The sequence below is a fragment of the Diceros bicornis genome, chromosome 36 (genome assembly GCF_020826845.1).
Source record: "Diceros bicornis minor isolate mBicDic1 chromosome 36, mDicBic1.mat.cur, whole genome shotgun sequence".
Taxonomy (NCBI): domain Eukaryota; kingdom Metazoa; phylum Chordata; class Mammalia; order Perissodactyla; family Rhinocerotidae; genus Diceros; species Diceros bicornis.
Genome location: NC_080775.1, coordinates 821,498 through 841,723, shown reverse-complemented (window position 1 = coordinate 841,723; position 20,226 = coordinate 821,498). Strand labels below are relative to the sequence as shown.

The window sequence follows — 20,226 nt, the reverse complement described above, 5'->3', positions numbered from 1 at the left end:
CAGAATATGGGCCATCTTAGTAAATGTTCCCTTTGCACTTCGGAATGTGTATTTTGCTGTTGTTATGGGAGTTCTGTAAGTATCAGTCATGTCTAGTTGGGTGACACTGTTGTTCAAGTCTACTATATTCTTTCTGGTTTTGGCCTACTTGTTCTATCGATTAAGAGAGGTGTTCTATTCTGGATTTGTCTATTTCTCCTGTTAGTTCTCTCAGTTTTTGCTTCATGTGTATTGGAACTCTGTTTTAGGATTGTTATGGCTCTTGATATATTGACTCCTCTTTCATTATAAAATGACCTTTTTCAGCCCTGGTAATTTTCTTTACTCTGAATTTACTTTGTCTAATATTAATATAGTCACCTCAGCTTTCTTTTGACCAGTTTTAACATGGTATATGTTCTTCCATCCTTTTATTTTTAACCTATTTGGGTCTTTATATTTAATAAAGTACATTTCTTATAGATAACAGATGAGTCTTGCTTCTTTCAAAAAAAGTCAAATGTTAAAATCTCTACCTTTAATTCAGGTGTTTAGAACGTTAACATTTACTATGGTAATTGATGTGGTTAGGTTTGAGTTTCTCATCTTACTATTTGTTTTAGAACAGTTTTACTTCCAGAAAAATTGAGAAGATTGAGTACAGAGAGTTCCCATAGACCAGGCATCCGGTTTCTTCTATTCTTAACATCTTACATTATTATGATACATTTGCCACAATTACTGAACCAGTATTGGTACATTTTACCTAATATCCTTTTTCTGTCCCAGGATGCCACATTACTTTAGTTGTCATGTCTTCTTAAGATCCTCTTGGCTGTAACAGTTTCTCAGACTTCACTTGTTTTTGATGACCTTGATAGTTTTGAGGAGTACTGGTCAATTATTTTGTACAGTACTCTTCTGTTGGAATTTGTTTGGTGTTTTTCTCATCATAATACTAGTATTATGGGTTTGGGTGTAGGAAGACCACAGAGATCAAGTGCCGTTTTCATCCCATCATGTTAAGGGTACATAATTTCAGCATGATTTATCACAGTTGATGTTATCTTGACCACCTGTCTGAAGTAGGTTTATTAGATTTCTCAGCTGTAAAATTACTCTTTTTTTTCTCTCTTCGCATATTGTTTTCTTTGAAAGGAAGTCACTGTGCACAGCCTATACTTAAGGACTGTCCTCTTTATGAGAGCAGAGAATCTACGTAAATAACTTGGAATTCTTATGAATGGGAATGTGTCTCTTCTCCCTCGTGTATTCAGCCATTGATTTATATCAGTATGGACTCATGGATATTTATTTTATACTTTGGGTTATAGTCCAATAGTACATTATTTTTTCCTCAAATGTTCTAGCTTTGGCCATTGGAAGCTCTTCCAGTTGGCTCCGTTTGACGTGCCCCCATCAGTGTAGGGGTTTTTGTTGTTGTATTGGTGGTGTTTTCTTTTCTTTCTCCCTGCTCCAGTCCTAGAATCAGCCGTTTCTCTAAGGAACCCCGGTTCCTTTTATTGGAAAATGATTTTTTAATAAGAAAAAAAGTTTCATACTTATCCATATAGTTACCATTTCTGGTGCTCTTTATTCCTGTGTATAAATCTAGATCTCCTTCTGATATCCTTTTGCTTCCACCTAAAGGACTTCCTTGGACGTTTCTTGTGGTGCGGATCTGCTATGATGAATTGTTTCAGCTTTTGTATATCTGAAAACATCTTTATTTTACATTCATTTTTACTTGGTATAGAATTCTAGGTTGTCAGATTTTTTTTGTCAGCCTTAAAGATGCTGCACTGCTGTCTTTTCACTTGCATTATTTCTGAAGATAAATCTGACGTCATCCTTAATTTTGTTCTACTCTATGTAGCCTGTCTTTTTTTTATGTTGCTGCTTTTAAGATTTTCTCTTGTCATTGGTTTTGAGCATTTTGATTGTGATGTATCTTAAAGGTAGTCTTCATGTTTCTTGCAGTTGGTGTTCATTGAGCTTCTTGGATCTGTGATATATAAATGTTTTCATCAAACTTGGAAAAATTTTGGCCATAATTTCTTCAAATGTCCCTGTGACACCTTGTCTCCCACCCCGGCCATTCCTTCTTCATGATCTCCAGTTATACCTATGTTAAGCCCTTTGGAGTTGTCTTGCAGCTCACTGATTCTCTCTCCTTTTTTAAGTAATTATTTTTGTTTTTGTATTATTTTGGAAAGTTTCTGTTATGTCTTCAAGTTCACTAGTCTTCTGTAATGTCTAACCTGTTGTTAATTCCATCAAGTATATTTGTAATATCAGACATTGTAGTTTTCATCTGTAGATGTTCTATTTGGGTCTTTTTTGTATTTTTCATGTCTGCCTAACTTTGAGCAAGTGGAATGCAATTAGGATAACCATTATAATGTCTTTGTCAGTTAATGTCAACATCTGCGTCAGTTCTGGATAGGTTTCTGTTGATTACTGGCTTATATTTTTCTGCTTCTTTACATTCACCGTAATTTTTGGTTGGATTGAGTTTGTCTTTGTTGGGTGCTTAATATTTTTGTATTTCTATAACTATTTCGATTATTGTTCCAGGTTGCAGTGAAGTTACTTGGAAATAATTTGATCCTTTCATATCTTGTTGTAAGATTTGTTAGGTGTCAATGGAGCAGTGCTCAGTCTGGGGCTTATTATTTCCCACCCCTGAGGTAAGACCCTTCTCTCTACTTTTCCCTGTGTAGCCAGTGCTCTGTGAACATGAGGGGTTCTAGTCTAGCTGGTGGGAACAGGCTGTTGGCAGCCCTGTGTGAGAGAGAGGTATGCTACTTCTCATCCTTTCAGGTGGTTCCTTCCTGGCCTTGGGGAGTCCATCACGCCTGTGCCGTGCTTAGAGCGTGACTGCCTACTTGATGGGAGTCCTCTGCAGCTCTCTGGATGCCCACCCTGTGCACGCTGTCCCGGCACTCTCCTCTGTGTCTCTTAATGCAGTGAGCCCACTGGGTTCCACTTGGTTTCCCACTTCCTGAGCCCAGGCTCAGGACAGTCATATGTCTCATATCTCTCAGGGACCTGTGTCCTACAGCTGGAAAACTTGTTTCATTTATTCTTTGTTGTTTCCATTCAAAAAATGTGTATTCAAAACTCTCCATGTGCCAGATTCAGTTGGAATACATCAGTGAATATAAGTGATGAAAGCCCTGCCCTACTGGAGCTTTTATCCTTTGGGCAGAGACAGACAATTAGTAATACACGCAATAAATAAGTTCATGATATATAATCTAAGAGGATGATAAACACAATGGAAAAGACAAATCAAGGTAAGGAAAGTGGTGGGGTGAGGTTGCAGTTTTCTCCAGCTTTATTGAGGTATAATTGACAAGTAAAAATTGAATATATTTAAGGTGTACAACATGATGGTTTGATATTACATATATACTGTGAAATTATCACCACAATGAGGCTAATTAACACATTCATCACCTCAATAGTTACCTTTTTTTTTTTTGGTGTGCTGAGAACACTTAAGATCTACTCTCTTAGCAAATTTCAAATAGAGAATATATTATTATTAACTATAGTCGCCATGCTGTATATTAGATCCCTGGAACTTATTCATCGTATAGCTGAAAGTTTGTACCCTTTGACCAACATCTTCCCATTTTCCCCTACCCCTGCCCCTGGCAACCATGGTTCTACCCTCTGGTTCTATGAGTTCTACTTTTTTAGATTCCAGATATAAGTGAGATCATGTAGTTTTTTTTCTTTGTGTGTCTGACTTATTTCACTTAGCAATAATGGGTTCTCTAGGTTCATCCATATTGTCACAAATGGCAGGATTTTCTTCTTTGTTATAGCTGAATAATATTTCATTGTATATATACCACATTTTCTTTATCTGTTCATCTGTCAACAGATTCTTAGGTTGTTTTCATGTCTTGACTTTTGTAAATAATGCTGCAGTGAACATGGGAGTGCAGATATCTCTTCAAGATACTGATTTCATTTACTTTCGATATATACCCAGTAGTGGGATTGCTGGATCATGTGGTAGTTCTATTTTTAATTTTTCGAGGAACCTCCATACTGGTTTCCGTAGTGGCTGCACCACTTTACATTCCCACCAGCAGTGAGTGCACTGGGTTCCTGTTTCTCCACATCCTCACCAACACTTATCTCTTGTCTTTTTGATGATAGCTATCCTAACAGGTGTGAGGTGGTATCTCATTGTGGTTTTTATTTGCATTTCCCTGATGATTAGTGACGTTGAGCACCTTTTCATGTACCTTGTTGACCATTTGTATGACTTCTTTGGAAAAATGTCTACTCAGATCCTCTGCCCATTTTTTAATTGGATTGTTTGGTTTTTGCTGTTGAGTTCTTTATATATTTTGGATGTTAATCCGTTATCAGATAGATGATTTGCAAATATTTTCTCCCATTCCATGGGTTGCTTTCATTTTGTTGGTTTCCTTTGCTAAGGAGAAGCTTTTTAATTTGATGTAATCTCACTTGTTTATTTTTACTCTTGTTGTCTGTGCTTTTGGTGTCAAATCCAAAAATATCATCACCAAGTCCTGTGTCAGGGAGCTTTTCCCCCTACATTTTCTTCTAGTAGTTTTACGGTTTCAGGTCTTATGTTTAAATCTTTAATCCATTTTGAGTTGGTTTTTGTATATGATGTAGGATAAGGGTTCAGTTTCATTCTTTCACATATGACTGTCCAGTTTTCCCAGCACCATTTATTAAAGAGACTGTCCTTTCCCCATTAAATATTGGTAGTCTTGTTGAAGATCAGTTGACCATATATGCATGGGTTTATTTCTAGGCTCTCTATTCGGTTCCATTGGCCTGTGTGTCTGTTCCTATGCTGATTCCATGCTGTTTTATTACTATAGCTTTGTAATATAGTTTGAAATCAGAGAGCATGATGCCTCCAGCTTTGTTCTTTTTCAAGATTGCTTTGGCTATTTGGGGTCTTTTATGGTTCCATACTAATTTTAGGATTGTTGTTCTATTTCTGAAAAAAATGCCATTGGAATTTTGATAGGCATTGCAGTCAATCTGGAGATGGCTTTGGGCATTGTGGAGATTTTCACAATATTAATTCTTCCGATCCAAGAGCACGAGATATTTTTCCATTTATTTGTGTCGTCTTTAGTTTCTTTCATCGGTGTCTTATAGTTTTCAGTGTACAGGTCTTTCCTCTCCTTGGTTAAATTTTTTCCTAGGTGTTTTATTCTTTGTGATGTAATTGTGAATGGGATTGTTTTGTTAATTTCTTTTTTGGATAATTCGTTGTTAGTGTATAGAAATGCAACTGATGGTGTCCCATAATTCATGCAGGCTTTCTTCACTGTTTTTCATTCTTTTTCTTTTTGTTCCTCTAACTGGCTGATTTCACATGACCTGTCTTCAGGTTTGCTGACTCTTCCTTCTGCATGACTGATTCTACTGTTAAAGCTCTCTGTTGAGTTTTTGGTTTTGTCATTGTATTCTTCAGCTCCAGGATTTCTGTTTGGTTCTTTTTTATGATTTCTGTTTCTTTACTAAACTTCTTATTTTGTTCCTACATTGTTTTCCTGATTTTATTTAGTTGTTTGTGTTCTCTTGCATTTCATTGAGTTCCTTTAAGATGATTATTTTGAATTCTTTGTCAGGGTGTTTGTAGATCTCCATTTCTTTGGAATCAATTACTAGAGCCGTACTAGTTTCCTTTGATAGTGTCATATTTGCCTGATCCTTGTAACCTTGCTTTGGTGTCGGTGCATTGGAATGAGCAAGCACCTCTTCCTGTCTTTATAGATTGATTTGGCAAGTAAAGACCTTCTCCTGTTGGTTCAGGCTAATGGGATTACTTATGGACTCACAGTCGTGGTGGGTTGGAGCCAGGTCACGAGGCTGCTCCTGGGTCTGCAGTGGAGTGCACAGTTGGCAGAACTTGAGTGGGTGTGGATCCAGCTTGGTCCCTGGGTGCTCTGGGGGCCTAGACTACTGTGTCTCCTGGTGGGTTTCTGCATGGGCAGAACTGCTCATGGACTCGCAGCACAGCTGGGAGGGGCTGGAGTCAAGTCAGAGGTCTATTTCAGGCACTGCTGTCAGACTGAGGTTGGCTGGCCTATCTCCAGGGGCATGCCAGGGTCTTTCTCAGAGGGACCCTTGGCTGGCAGGACTCCTTGTGGACTGTGGCAGCGCGGGGTAGGAGCCCACTTCCAAGACCCTTTCAGTATCTACAGTCTGACGGAGTTTGGTGGGCTTGCCTCCAGGGGCTTCTAGACTGCAGCCAAGAGCGGCTGGAGCTGGGTCATGGACCACTTTGGGGTCCAGAGCCAGGACTGAGGTCTGTGTGCCTATTGCCCAGGGCACAGGTGGGCATGACTCCTTCTGTGACTCTTGGTGGGTGGTGCTGGTGACAGGACCAAGCCAAAGGGAGCTGTAGCCAAGTCCTTAGGGGTACAGCACTGTTTCCAGGTCTATAGCCAGGACCTCCACTGGCAAGTCAGCTGCCTCTGTGTGGGCCTGCCTCCTCAAAACGGCTTTCCTTGGTCTTGGATCCCACTGGGGTTTCACTCTTTCCTACCTGGATCCCACAGCTCCCACAAAGGCACTTTAGTCCGAGGATAGATGCCAAATTGTTGTTGCCGAGAGGAACACGAGTGGGGACCTCCTATTCCACCATCTTGCTGATGGCATTCTCCATCTGTTTGGTTTTGCTGGTTGTCTTACAAGAGAGGGAAAGTCCAGTCCCTGTTCTCCATCTTGCCTGGTCGCAGATGACCTTGTGTCTTACTTAACTGTGAAGACTGGAGCTGTCAAAAGGGCACTTCTGCACCCCAACACCCCTGAATCTCACAGTCTTCTGTCTGTGACCCCTCCTCTCCTGTGTCCTCATGCTCTTTATCTGCTGTGTCAGGAATCTTCCACATTGCTGTATCCTCTCGTGTTAAATGAAACCGCCCTCAACACTCTATCTTCCCCCAGCAGAACTCTCCAGAAGAATCGTCTGGACCAGCTATCTCCCCGCTCACCTCCTGTGCCCTCTTGAGCCCCACCCATGTAGACTGTTGTCCCAGCCACATCACCAGCCCTGCGTTTGTCCAATCTTCAGTGACATGATGCTGCCAGGCCAGTGGGGAATTTACCTGACTCACCGTGTCCTTGTGATTCCCGCCATCACCACGTCCTGCCTCCCCAGGCATGTGCTCTCAGTTTTCCTAGGAAGGCTCATTCTGGGCCCTCGACTGTTCCTACATTCCTGGTTTAATTCCCACCCTTACCTTGAAGAGTCTGGAATGTTAGTGTATCCTTGATTATTGCATCAGCGTCCTAACTAGGCTCCCTGCTTCCCTCTTGTGTCCTTACCATCGTCTTCAACACAGGACACTGGGCTTTCTCCAAGGCAGAAATTGGTTTCCCACCACATTTAGGTTAGAATTCTCGTGTCTTCACTGTGACCTGCAAGGCCCCTAGATCTGACACTCACCCTCCCCGCCTCTGTGGCCTCCTTTCTGACCATGTTTCCCCACTCATTCTCCCAGACATCCTGGCCTCCCTCCTGGTTCTTGAGGGCCCCCCCGCCCAGGCCTGTGCACTTGCTGCACCCCTGCTTAGAATGCACTTCCCACAGACCCTGGACAGGCCCACCCTCTCCTCCATCAGATCTCTGCTCCATGCCACCTCCACACCAAGACCCCTCTGACCATTCCGTCTAGAGCAGGTCTCTGGCACACTATCCCATGTGGTGTTTTCCTGTGTCAGATTCTACTTGATGCTCTGTGTAGTGTTTACTTATTTAACTGTTGATTGCCTCTCCCGCTGAGAGCAGAGACCTGGCCTTATTTAGGCTGAATAAACAGTGCTACAACAATGCCTGGCATACAGCAGGTGCTTAGTAAGTGTTACATTTAAATGGGTGATTAGGAGAGGCCTTTCTGGACCAAGGAATGAAATCGGGTTGTGGTTTCAAGGGCCTTTTCTAATTTCCAGTCTCATCAAATTCATTGGTTTTGTTTGTTTTCTTGTCTTTTGGTGATTTTGTTTTTTTTGCTCGTGGGAGTGGATTTTATTAAAGCTCTTCATATAAAACAGACACAAGCTCTCTGTCCTTATTTGTTATAAATGCCCCCACTTTGTCTTTGCTTTTTGATGGTCTTTGACTTTGACTTCTAGAATACGAATATCGCTTGTCAGAAAATTCCACATGTATGATTATGCCTTGCAAATTTATATAGAAGCATACAAAAATTCTGAGTTCTAAGTGTGTCAGTGCTTTTTCTCTCCTGCCACCTAAAATGGGGTCCTCACCCCAACCTCCAGTGTGCAAGTCCAGCTCCCGCCACATGTAGGGTGCTGGCAGTCCCGGGGCCTTACCCTGAGCTCTAGTGCTCTGTCCTAGAGGCCCTAGGTCTATGACAGGTGGTTCGTGTGACTCACATATGGACGATGCCATCTAGCATCTTAGGAGAAATCTCCTCTAGAGTCTAGTCCCAGCTTCTGTTTCCTCTTGAGGATCTGTTTATTTAGTATTTTCCACTAGGATCTCTTTAACTCCACAATTTCTTACTGTAACCAACTGCCTAGAAATTTAAAGGCAGGGTTTATAAGGCTCTGGTGCAGAAACTGCCTAGTCCTTAGGCCCTGGTGTTTATGATCCCAGCCTTGATTTTTTGGTGTGTATTTATCATTTCTTTATTTTGATTCTTTCCTTTATATTTTTTTATTATTTTAGTATCTGTGTTCTTGTAGGTTACTTGAAAATCCTTTTTGAATAGAGGCGAAGCATTAAATAAGCTTACACTTATTTTGTGATAAAAAGCACCTGCTAAATTTTGCTAATAAATCTTACTCTTCAGATTATTTTTCATAACTGTTGTTTTTGTTTGGGGGAGAGGGATTTTTTGAGTTCTTTTGCTTATGATTTCTCTTTTTTTAGTAGGTAAAATAACATTTTTCTTATATTCTCTGTATACCATGTAGATGAGTTAATATGTGTATTGAAAACATTGGAATTGCTTTACTGAATCATCTGCTTGGTACCTTTTAAGCCATTTTTCCTGAATTGATCATTACTTTTATGTAGGAAGAAATGAGCCTCAACCAGAAAGCCAGGAAGACCCTCGAGAAGTACTTAAAAAAACATTGGAATTCTGCTTATCTAGGTAAGGACGGTATTTGTTTTTCTAGTACCTAATATCTATGGTGTTCTACATTCGTCATTATAGACAAATGTGACAGGAGTGTGATCTGTTTATGTCTGGGTACATCTATTAATGGGAAATCTAAACTATTGAGTAGTAATAACCTTTGGCATGTTGGAGAACTGAACATAATCCTCTGGGCCACTGTTCTCCACGGGTGTCCACAGATTCATCTTGATCATTATCTGGGTTGCTTTTGGAATTTGGATTCCTGGGCCTCACCCCATGCCCATGGAATCAGAGTCTGGGGGTGGAGCCTTAGGTTGTCAATCTCACAGAGACGTTTTTAGCACATTAGTTTCAGAACAGCTTTCCTATACTAGTTCTCAAAATACGCCAAACACTACAGTAGCAAATTGTTTTATTTATATAGAACGCATCTTTTTACTTGTTGGTTTTTTGCCCCCCCCCAAATACCTTTTCTATTGGAGTAGAACCTTTAAAGTTCAAGTGACAGAACTGGACATACAAGAAGATGGGATTAGATTACATGTAATGTTCTTTGACTATGAAGATAACCAAATGGCTATGTGTAGAGTTTTCTATTAATAATGGTGATTTTTCAGGTTTTTCTCTGGGCCTGCCTTAAGACCTCATAGAGGTGTCTGGTGAGGGCTGCCTCAGAGACAGTAGGGCTGCATGAGGCGAAGCTGAGGGCCGTGTGCTGGCCTTCCTTCCACGTCCATATGTTCACAAATTAGGAAACTCCATATGCTGCATGATGACATACTTTAAAAGGAGAAAATGCTGCTGCAAATGTTGAAAAACCTTGTCTGCACCACTCACAAACCCTGCTCTGTCCCTCCTCTGGCCAGTATCCTCATATCTGCAAGATAGCTAACCTAGATGAGGGGGTCAGAACAGCGTTTACCTCTACAAAACAGTAGCTTTATTCAGCTTTCCAATTGTCATTGGCCTTCACCGCAGGACCAGTGAAACCGAGTTTAATTGTGTCTGGTATGGAGATGTTTTTGAGCGTAATGTCCACTTTATGGAAACAAACATCATAGACCATAGACCAAAGTACCAGGAAGTAGCTCGTCGTCACCTAACCTACTGGTTATCTGTGGCTTACCTTGTGACCTTGTGGGTCATGTTATTGATCATGTTTCCTTCTTTTTAATCCTGGCTGCTGAAAAGTGCTAGAAAGCCAGAGTTGGATTTGCAACTTCTCTGGCAAGTGTCCAGACTGAACAGCATGCACTTTGGGTACCAACCTTTCTCAGCTTTTTCATATTTTTCTTACCGTCTTGTTCTTTCAGCTGGATTTCCTTACTTAAAAATTTGTGTCTGTATTTTTTAATAAGCTACTCAAACACTTTTTGGAACAAAGATAGGCTATAAATACATTTTTTAAAGATTTACCTGCTAATTAATTTTGATTGTATAAAGTGCAGTATACTTTTACTTTTGCTCTCTATGCCTCCCTAGATGCCTCTGAAAAAAATGTACCTACAGTCAGAGATGGCAAATACAGGTGGGGTTTGAACTCAAATCTGACTCTGAAGCGATACCATGCCACACTTGTACCTCTTGCGAAGCTTCCTTTTAAAGAAATCTTAATTAAGAAAGATTGTCTTCTTTCTGCAGGGAGAACCTTGCTAGTGACATGTACCTTATATCACAGATGGACAGTGATCAGTACGTGCCAATCACCACGGTAGCTAACCTGGACCACATCAAGAAGCTCAGCACTGACATGGACTTGATTGTCGAAGTGCTGAGATGTAAGTGAACAGCAGTCCGGCTGAATCATACCTGGTCTTCATGGCGTTTTTCTCACTGGTGTGACCTTTAGATCCACAGCCATTCAGTGCTAAGGTACTTAATGGCAAGTGGAGTCTTCCCTGGCCTTCTGGGCCTTTCTGACAGCCCCCGTGTCTGGCGCTGGGACATTGATGGGCTGCGTAACTGAAACCTCAGACGCATCCCAGATTGTAGGTCCTGGGAGCAGAAAAGGCTAACAGAGAGATTAAAGACAGCTGTGACATTAATGAAAAAAAATAACGATACTTAGGGTAAAGTAGAATACATTTTAATTAGTATTCTAACCACTAAAGGAGTTTCTTTCAAATTGCAACTTCCTGCTGAAATTTGGGTGAAATATTATTGCATTTTCTCTTAAAAGGATATTGTGAATGAAGTTGTTTCTTGGACATTTGGCAACATCAAAGGAAGGTTTAAACCCTACATCAGAGACCTGCAGAGATTCAGGAAATGCGGATATTTAAAGTGTTACCTGCCGTGTTACAAGTGTAGTTTGTGGTGCCCTGGTTTGCTTTGCAGATTGAGGCTTCTACAACCTAACCAGTTTATCTATTTATTTTTAAAAAGCCACCTTACTGAAGTATAATTGACGTAGTGAACTGTGTGTGTGTTTAAAGTGTACCGTTGGATCAGTTTGGACCTGCGTATACATTGGTGGACTCTTCATCGCAGGATTAGGAGCATGTGCCCCTCTGCCCAGTTTCCTGTGCCCCTCCCACCCAGGACGGCTTCACTGGGAATTAGTTTTTATATTAAATGTACAATATATTGGATTTCTTTTTAAATGGGATTGGTTTTAATTATAAAAATTTACTTTTTGTAGTAGGGCTAAAAGTACCAGGTGAGTTATTTCTCCATCCTCAGGACTGCTCTACTGAGCAACTCCAATGGGTACCCTTAACGAAGAACAGTGTGATGTGTGTCCCCCTACACCCTGCCTAAGTATTTCCAAATGATGGGACGTTGCGTGCCTGAATTAAAGCCTCATTTCTCTATGTCACTACCGTGACTTTCCATCACTGACACTTAGGCGGAAGTGTTCACATATTGTCCCTGGCTTAGCTGACTGCTGACAGTCAGTGAAGATTTTTTTCTTGTCGCATTTGACTTAACAGTAGTAGAAAAAGATGAACATCTTACCTTAGAACTTAGTTGGATTGTCTTTTCACAAATAAAAGTTCTCTATTTTCTGTTCCTAGGCACATGTTGTAAGGTCATTAAATTATTGAACCACATAATAAACTGGCAGACATAATCCATGAAATTTGAATTCTGAAAATTATAGCACAGTTTCCCAAGATCCTGTTTTGCTTTCTAATGTTGCTTTGTTGATGTATCAGTTGTTTGGTTCCATCTGACCCACTTAAAACGGCCAGTGGCTTTCTTAACCTAAACACACTTTACTCTGTTAACAGTCTTTGGTTATTACTAGGAATCCCAGATTTGGTTATTCCTTTTAGGCATTCCTCGGAAACTTGGCTGCCCCACTGAGGAAAATTTCTCAGTTGATGCTTGCTGGCGAGGGGTCATTCGTGCAGACTCCGAGGATGTTTAATTGCCCTGCATATTTGCTTAAAGGAGCTGTTTCTATCATGGACAGCCCTGTCACTCTCTCCACTCCTTTTCCAGGGCTGTGTTTTGAGGTTCTTGAGTTGTAATGTTATCTGCTATTTGTATTCAGTTCTTTAGTGTCTAATTGTCTCTCTTCAGTCAATCTTTGGACAGAAATATATGTGCATATGTAATAATCTATATGAACAGACTATAGTTAGCATATTATTATATTTGTTGTAGTTCTGAAGAGGGGGGACATAAATAAGCCTCTGTGAGCAGAGATCGCTTCTTAAATTTAAATCTTATCCTCATCCCCAAAATGCCTGGCATAGAGTCAGACACACAGTAGGCATCTGGTAACATTTTATTTTAATTTGGATATTCCCTACTACAACACTGAAACTCTCGTGTTGATTGAGTTGCGTAAATTACATTTTTAGACTATTTTTATACATAATACACATATAGTGTGACAGTATATCTGATTCAAATGCTTTGTTTTTACACTTAATATAATTGAAATTGCTAATTTAAAAAAACACTGAAATATTTGTCAGCAGAGTATGAATAAATACATTGTGATGTAGCCACACAGTGAATACTAGAGCAGTTATTAAAATGAACTAGGCGTACATTTTTCAATAAGAATAAATTTAAAATCATAATGTTGCATATAAAAGCGTATTTCAAAAACATGCACAAAATGATACCATTTATATAAAGTTTAGGTATGTGTAAAACAGAACCATATTTTTTATGGATTTGGAGGTCCGGGGTAAGAGTATAAAAGCATGAATAGCATTGAAACTCCTGATTCAATGTGACTCTTGTGGGCAACTGGACTAGGGAGAGAGGAGAGGAACAGAGGGTTTCGCCAATACCTGTTTATTTGTTCTGTTTTACAGCTTTATTTAGGTAGAATTTATCTACCATAAATTACACGTGGTTTAAGTGTACATTAGGTAAGTTTTGACGTATTTATACAACCATAGAACTACCACAATCAAGGTAATATGTCCATCAGCCCCCGAATTTTCTCTTGTCCCAGGCAACCACTTGTCTGCTTTTTGTCACTATAGATTAGTTTGCATTTTCTAGAAATTTTATATAAATGGAATCAGTGGTACAGTATCACTTTTTTTTTTGGTCTGGTTTCTTTCAGTTAGCATAATTATTTTGTTGTTGAGTGTATCAGTAGATCATTGCTTTTTATTGCTGAGTAGTAGTCCATTGAGTAGATACGCCACAGTCAGTTTATTCACCCCCTGGTTGATAGACTTTTAAGTTATTGCAGGTTTTGAGTACTACAGATGATGTTGCCATGAACATTCGTGTAGGTCTCTGTGTGGACAAATGCTTCCATTTCTCTTGGGTCAGTAGCTGAGAGAGGAGTATCTGTATGGTATGATAGGTGTACGTTAACTTGTGAAATTCCCACCTGTTCCAGAGTGATCATACCATCTCAGAGTGGGCATCTCCCGCAGTGATGCAAGCTCCCTTGCTCCTATCCTTGCCAACACTTGGCATGCACAGACATTTTAGTTTTAGATTTTCTAATAGGTGTGTGTGGTTATCTCACTGTGGTTTTAATTTCTATTTCCCTCATGCCTGCTGACATTAAGCAGTCTTTTCATGTGCTTATTTGCACTCCTCTTATCTTTTTTGCTGAAGTGTCTATTCAGGTGCCCCCTACCCTCGCCACTTTTTTATTACTTTTCTTACAATTGAGATTTGTGGGGGGGGGGTGTGTGTGTGTGTGTGTGTGTGTGTGTGTAACTTCAGATATGTATTATCTGTATTCTGGATGTAAGTCCTTCTCCGATATGTGATTTGCAAATACATTCTCCCAATCTATGACTTCTCTTTTTATCCTCTTAATAGTATGTTTTGAAAAGCAGACTTTTGAATTTTCTATATAGTCCAGTTTATTAATTTTTTTCTTTTATGGATCTTGCTTTTGGTGTTGTACCTAAGAAATCTTTGCTTAATCCAAGGGCATGAAGCTTTTCTCCTAGAAGTTGTATCATTTTAGGGCTTACATATTTGGGTCTGTGATCCATTTTTAGCTAATTATTGTAGCTATGGATCGCAAGTTCTCCGCCCCTTGCTTGTGGATATGCACTGCTCCAGCACCGTTTGTTGAAAAGGCTCTCCTTTCTCCACTGCCTTGCCTTTGCAAGAATCATTTGTCCCTAAACGTGTGAGTTCGTCTCTGGGCCATGTGTCTGTCCTTGATTTGTTTGTCTGTTTTTACACTAGTACTGCAGTGTCTTGATTACTCTGGCTTTATAAGAAGTCTTGTTTTTTGTGAGGAAGATCAGCCTTGAGCTAACATCCATGCCAATCCTCCTCTTTCTGCTGAGGAAGACCGGCCCTGAGCTAACATCTATTGCCAATCCTCCTCCTTTTTTTTTTCCCTTTTTCTCCCCAAAGCCCCAGTAGATAGTTGTATGTCATATTTGCACATCCTTCTAGTTGCTGTATGTGGGACGCGGCCACAGCATGGCTGGAGAAGCGGTGTGTCGGTGCGCACCTGGGATCCTAACCTGGGCCGCCAGTAGCGGAGCGCGCGCACTTAACCGCTAAGCCACGGGGCTGGCCCGAAATTATATTTTTTATTTCAACTTCTAGTTTGGTGCTAGTATGTAGAAATAAGTTCATATTTGTATATTGATCTTGTTTATTAAAACCTTGCTAAACTCATCAATTCTAGTTTTTTATGGAAATTGTATCAGATTTTATACATAGAGATAAGCTTGTTGTCTGTGAATGAAGAGGTTTGCCTAGTTATTACCCAGTCTGGGTGCGTTTAATTTCTGTTTCTTGCATTATTTCCCTGGCTCGACCCTGCAGCACAGTGGTGGATGGAAGTAGGGAGAGTAGTGTCCTTGCCTTGTCTTGTCTTCAGGCAAGTGTGATGCTAAGCGTTGGTTTTTCATAGGTGAGGAGGTTTCCCTTCTGTTCCTAGTTTACTGAAAATTTTTGTCAGAAATGAATTGTTGGATTTTGTAGAATACTTTCTCTGCATCTATGAGAAAATTGTATGGTTTTAGTTTTTTAATCCATTATATGGTGAATTACATTGCTTAATTTTCAATTGGTAAACCGACCTTGCTTTACTGAGGAAAATCCCACTTGTCATTATTTGTTGTCATTTTATATGTTGTTGGATTCAATTTAGCAAGATCTGGTAAGAATTTTTAATGTTCATGAGGGATGTTGGTCTCTAATTTTTTTGGTTTGTAATGTCTTTGTTTAGTTTGGGTATCAGAACTGCTGGCTTCACAGGTTGAATTGGAAAGTACTTTCAGGTGGTTTGGAAGAGTTTGTACTGTAGAATTGGTATTATTTTTTTCTTGAATATTTGATAAGATTCTCCAGAAACTGTGTGGCCTTGAGTTTTCTCATAGATCTCAGTCTGTTCTGATGACTTCCTCCTGAGAGTGAGCTTTGGTCGTATGTGCCTTTTAAGGAATGTTTCTATTTCATGTAAGTTGTCTGATTTATTAGCTTGAACTTTTTCTCACTATTCCCTTATGATCCTTTTAATAATAGTACAACCTGTAGTGAAGTTACACCTTTCATTCCTGATGTTGGTAACATGTCTTTGTGGTGGTAGACAGCTCTGAGCCCCAATTGTGATGATGATGTGCTGTGACTTGAATCTACACATGATATAGTTTCGTAGAAGCGACACCAAAAAACAAAACATGGCAGAAAGGAGTGCACACACAGACTGATGAAATCTGGATTAGGCCTGTCCCTGCGTTAGCAGTGTTGTCCCAACAGCAGCCTCCTTGTTTTGACTGTGGACTGTGATTGTGTAAGCTGTCGTCATCAGGGAAAGCTGGATGAAGGGTACATGGCAACTTCCTGTGCGTTCAAAATAAAAAGTCATAGTAAGACAGAAAATTGTTTTATTTTGGGGACTTGTAGAAAGGAGAAAGCCATTAACCCTGAATTGTAATCTGCTTTTAGTTGTTTGAGCTGTTTACAATTTTTGTTTCCTAAACATTTATTATAGCTCTTATAGAAATTTTTAAATTCTCATGTTTCTGAGTTTTGAGAAATGTAACATGCAAGATTGGTTTAAAACCTTTTGATAGTTGTTGTATACAGGTTTCTTTAATGTGTTTAGTAATATACTGTAACACTCTATATACTGTAACATCCTGCTGGAGTATCTATATTATGTCATACTAGAATACAAATGGTTGATTTGTTTTAATATTTGTGTTTTACCATTTATTTTTCTTTTTATAGCTTTACCTTTAGTCCAAGTGGATGAGAAGGGAGAAAAAGTAAGGCCGAATCAGAATCGTTGTATAGTAATATTGCGGGAGATCCCTGAGTCCACCCCTGTAGAAGTAAGTTGTTTCTCCTCTGAAGGGCACTTGGACACTTCTGGTGGGTTTTTTGTTTGTTTGGTTTTTTTTTCTTACTTCTGTGTTTTTTGGAGGGTGTATTTTAAAGAATAAATACATGCAGTAACACTTTCTCCCAGATTTACACACTCTGATAGTTACAGTGTGATTCATTTTTAAGAGTGGTTCTCAAGCTTGTTGGTCTCAGGTCTCCATTACACACTGTACATTAAAAAAATAGGGATAGTTTATGGTAATTTCAATATTTAGAAATTGAGAAAAGGTTTAAATATTCATTTAAAAAATAAGAATAATAAACTCACAAGTGAAGATAAAAACACATTTTTATGCTAAATAACTTCAAAGCAAATATTTTCATGACAAGAGGGGTACTGTGAGGAGTTCACACCATTATAGCTTGTGCTTGACACGAGCTGACCTGCCAGCGTCAGTGTAAATGTCGCATCAGTGTAAGTATCGTCACAGTAAAGAGGCAGAGACATCTTTTTTTATATAAATGGAGTCTGGAGATCATAATTTAAGAATTACTAACTTAGGCAATAATTTTAGGCAACCACAGTATTTGATAGGTTAAGAGTCATGAGAAGTAATCAACCTTTCCTGCATTGCTGTGAAATCTGTTACTTGTCCAAATTTTTAAAGTTACGTTGTGTCGTAAAACACACGGATGGTTGTACCTGGAAATAACGAGGGGAAGTCTTCATAGAGAGCGCTAATCATATTAGTTACTCATGCTGCGTACTTTCTAAGTCCCTTCTGTAGAGGAAATAGATTAGTGCATGTGTGGGTCTATTAAGGACAGTTCTTGGTGGAGTGTGACAAAGATGAGGTTCCAGCAAGACCTAGGATGAGAAATTACATCACTCTTGAACCTGGTCTTGCTAGCAAGTTTTCTGTTCAACTTGGGCTGTATTTATTAGTTCTGTTGTAATAGGTAAAGAAAAAGAAATTAGGATTGTATTTTTTTCGTCCTCTTTTAATTAAGCTTCTGAATATGAAGGATCAGTATATTTCTTATTACTAATCTGAATGTCTTTATTAACTCACAGTAATATTTAAAACATAGGTCCTGAGTTTCAAGACTTGAGACATTTGTAAAGACTACAACCAAGAAGAATTGTCTACTTTTAGCTGCAGACATTGATCTTGGTGTATTTCTGTTATTCCAAACAGCACAACCTACATCTGTTGTAAAACTTGAACAATGAACATCTTAAGAGAGAAGTTTTAGAGAAAGCTCTATGATAAATTAAAAGTTGGACAAAAAAGGAAGGGAAAAAAAGTGGTCCAAACCAATCTGAACAAGAAAAGGACAATAAGTTCCTGAACACCGTATAGTAGAGAGCCCTTCTGCTGGGGCTTGGGACCGTAGGCTAGCAGTTTTCAGAAAATCCTTTTTCTTTAAATGTAACCAAGCGCTTGTCAGTGATTAGAAAATTTTTTAAATTGTAATTCATTTGGTTAATTCCTTTGGTCCTTTTCAAAGTGTAACTGGCTAGTAGTCTTTTATGAAACTACCCTATTTTTCTTCTGGAATCTACTTTGTCTGGTGTTAATGTAGCCACTCCAGCTTTCTTTGATTCATGTTTTAGTGTAGTAGGTCTTTTTCCCATCGTTTACTTTTGACCCTTTTGTGTCTTTGCATTTAGAGTGGGCTTCTTATAAGCAGCTTAGAGCTGGGTCTTACTTTTCTTACCCACTCTGAATATCTCTGCCTTTTACTTGGGGAGTTTAGACCATTCCCACTTATGTGGTTCATAATGTGTTAGATTTAGTTCACCGTCTTGCTGCTTGGTTTCTGTTCGTCTCTACTGTTCTTTGTTTTCTTTCCTTTTTCTCCTCTTTCTTTTGAATTAAGTATTTTTTATCTCTTTTTTGGCTTATTAGATTTAACTCTTTGTTTTGTTTTATTGTTTGCTTTAGGGTTTATAGTTGACATCTTTAGTTTATCAAAGTCTGCCCTTAATTAATATAATACCACTTTTCACCTTTCTGAAGTTCCTTCCAGTTTTCCATATCTGGTCTTTGTGCTATTGTCATACATTTTAATTCTGCATAGTCATAAATCTGCAATGTTTTGTTATCTTTGCTTTAAACAATTCAATTTTCTTTTAAATTAATTAAAAATAAGAAAAATATGTTATATTTATTCACTATTTACCATTTACAATGCCTTTCATTCCTTTAACTAGATCTAGACTTTCATCTGGCATCATTTCTGTCTGAATATTCCTTGAATATTTCTTGTGGTGCAGGTCTACTGGTAATGAATTTTTCAGTTTTTGTATATTTGAGAAAATCTTTATTTCACCTTCATTTATGAAAGATATTTTCACTGGGTAGAGAATCCTGGATTGACAGGATTTTTTTTTCCTTCTGTATTTTGAAGATGTTGTTCTACTCTGTTCTGGTATGCATTGTTTCTGAGGATCAATCTGTCATTTTTATCTTCATTGCTCTGTATGTAATGAGTCTTCCTTTTTCTTGCTGCCTTCAAGAGTCTATCATTGGTTTTAAGCAGTTTGATTACAATGCACCTTGATGTAGCTTTCAGATTTCTTGTACGTGAAGTTCACCAAGCCATTGTTTCTTCAAATATTTTTTGTCTTCTCCCTTCTCTTCTTTTCTTCTGAAAGTCTCTAACTAGCTGTTAATCCTGTTTAATGTATTTTTCATTTCAGACATTGTATTTTTCATGTCCAGAAGTTCAATTTGGGGCTGTCTTTGTTTTTTTTTTTTAATCTTGCATTTCTCTTTAACATGCTCAGTCTTTATCTATTTGAATATAGAATATGTATCCAATAACTATTTTAATGTCCTTGCCTACTAATTCCATCATCTGTCATTTCTGGGTCTCATTTGATTGATTGGTTTTCTCTTATAGGTCATATTTTTCCATTACTTTGCATGCCTGGTAAATTTCAAATGGATGCCTGGCATTTTGGATTTTACTTTATTGGATACTGAATGTTTTTGTATTCCTTCCTATAAATATTCTTAAGCTTTGTTTTGAGGTTTAGTTAAGTGACTTGGAGCCGGTTTGATCATCACTTAAGGAGTATTTGTTAGGTGCAGCAGAGCCGCCTCTACTGCAGGGCCAGGCTTCCCCACGCTGAGGCAGTGCCCTTTTGAATGCTCAGCCTGATGAATTAGGAAACTTTTCTACTCCAGCTGGTCGGAAGACACACTGCCCTGTCCCGGGAGCTCTGGGTTGTTCCCTGTAGTCGTTTCAGGTGGCTGTTTCCCGCACCCAGAGCCTGGGGAGACCCCGAGAGCTGTGGTGTTGTGGGGCTGGGCCTGTGCTCACCCTCCTGGCACTGCACCTGGAAACTCCAAGCATGAGCTGGGTGCTCGCTGGCTCACCT

At 39.2% G+C, this 20,226-nt stretch overlaps 1 protein-coding gene across 2 annotated transcripts in view; it reads left to right on the top strand.

Annotated features, from left to right (window-relative positions):
- The window catches only part of LARP4B (La ribonucleoprotein 4B), a 101,162-nt gene that overhangs the window by 54,550 nt on the left and 26,386 nt on the right, over window positions 1–20,226 (top strand). For both annotated transcript variants that reach the window (XM_058532333.1, XM_058532332.1), the window contains 3 exons: window positions 9,038–9,116; window positions 10,746–10,882; window positions 16,740–16,843. In XM_058532333.1, the coding sequence (XP_058388316.1) occupies window positions 9,038–9,116; window positions 10,746–10,882; window positions 16,740–16,843 (320 nt within the window). The remainder of the gene's footprint in view (window positions 1–9,037; window positions 9,117–10,745; window positions 10,883–16,739; window positions 16,844–20,226) is intronic.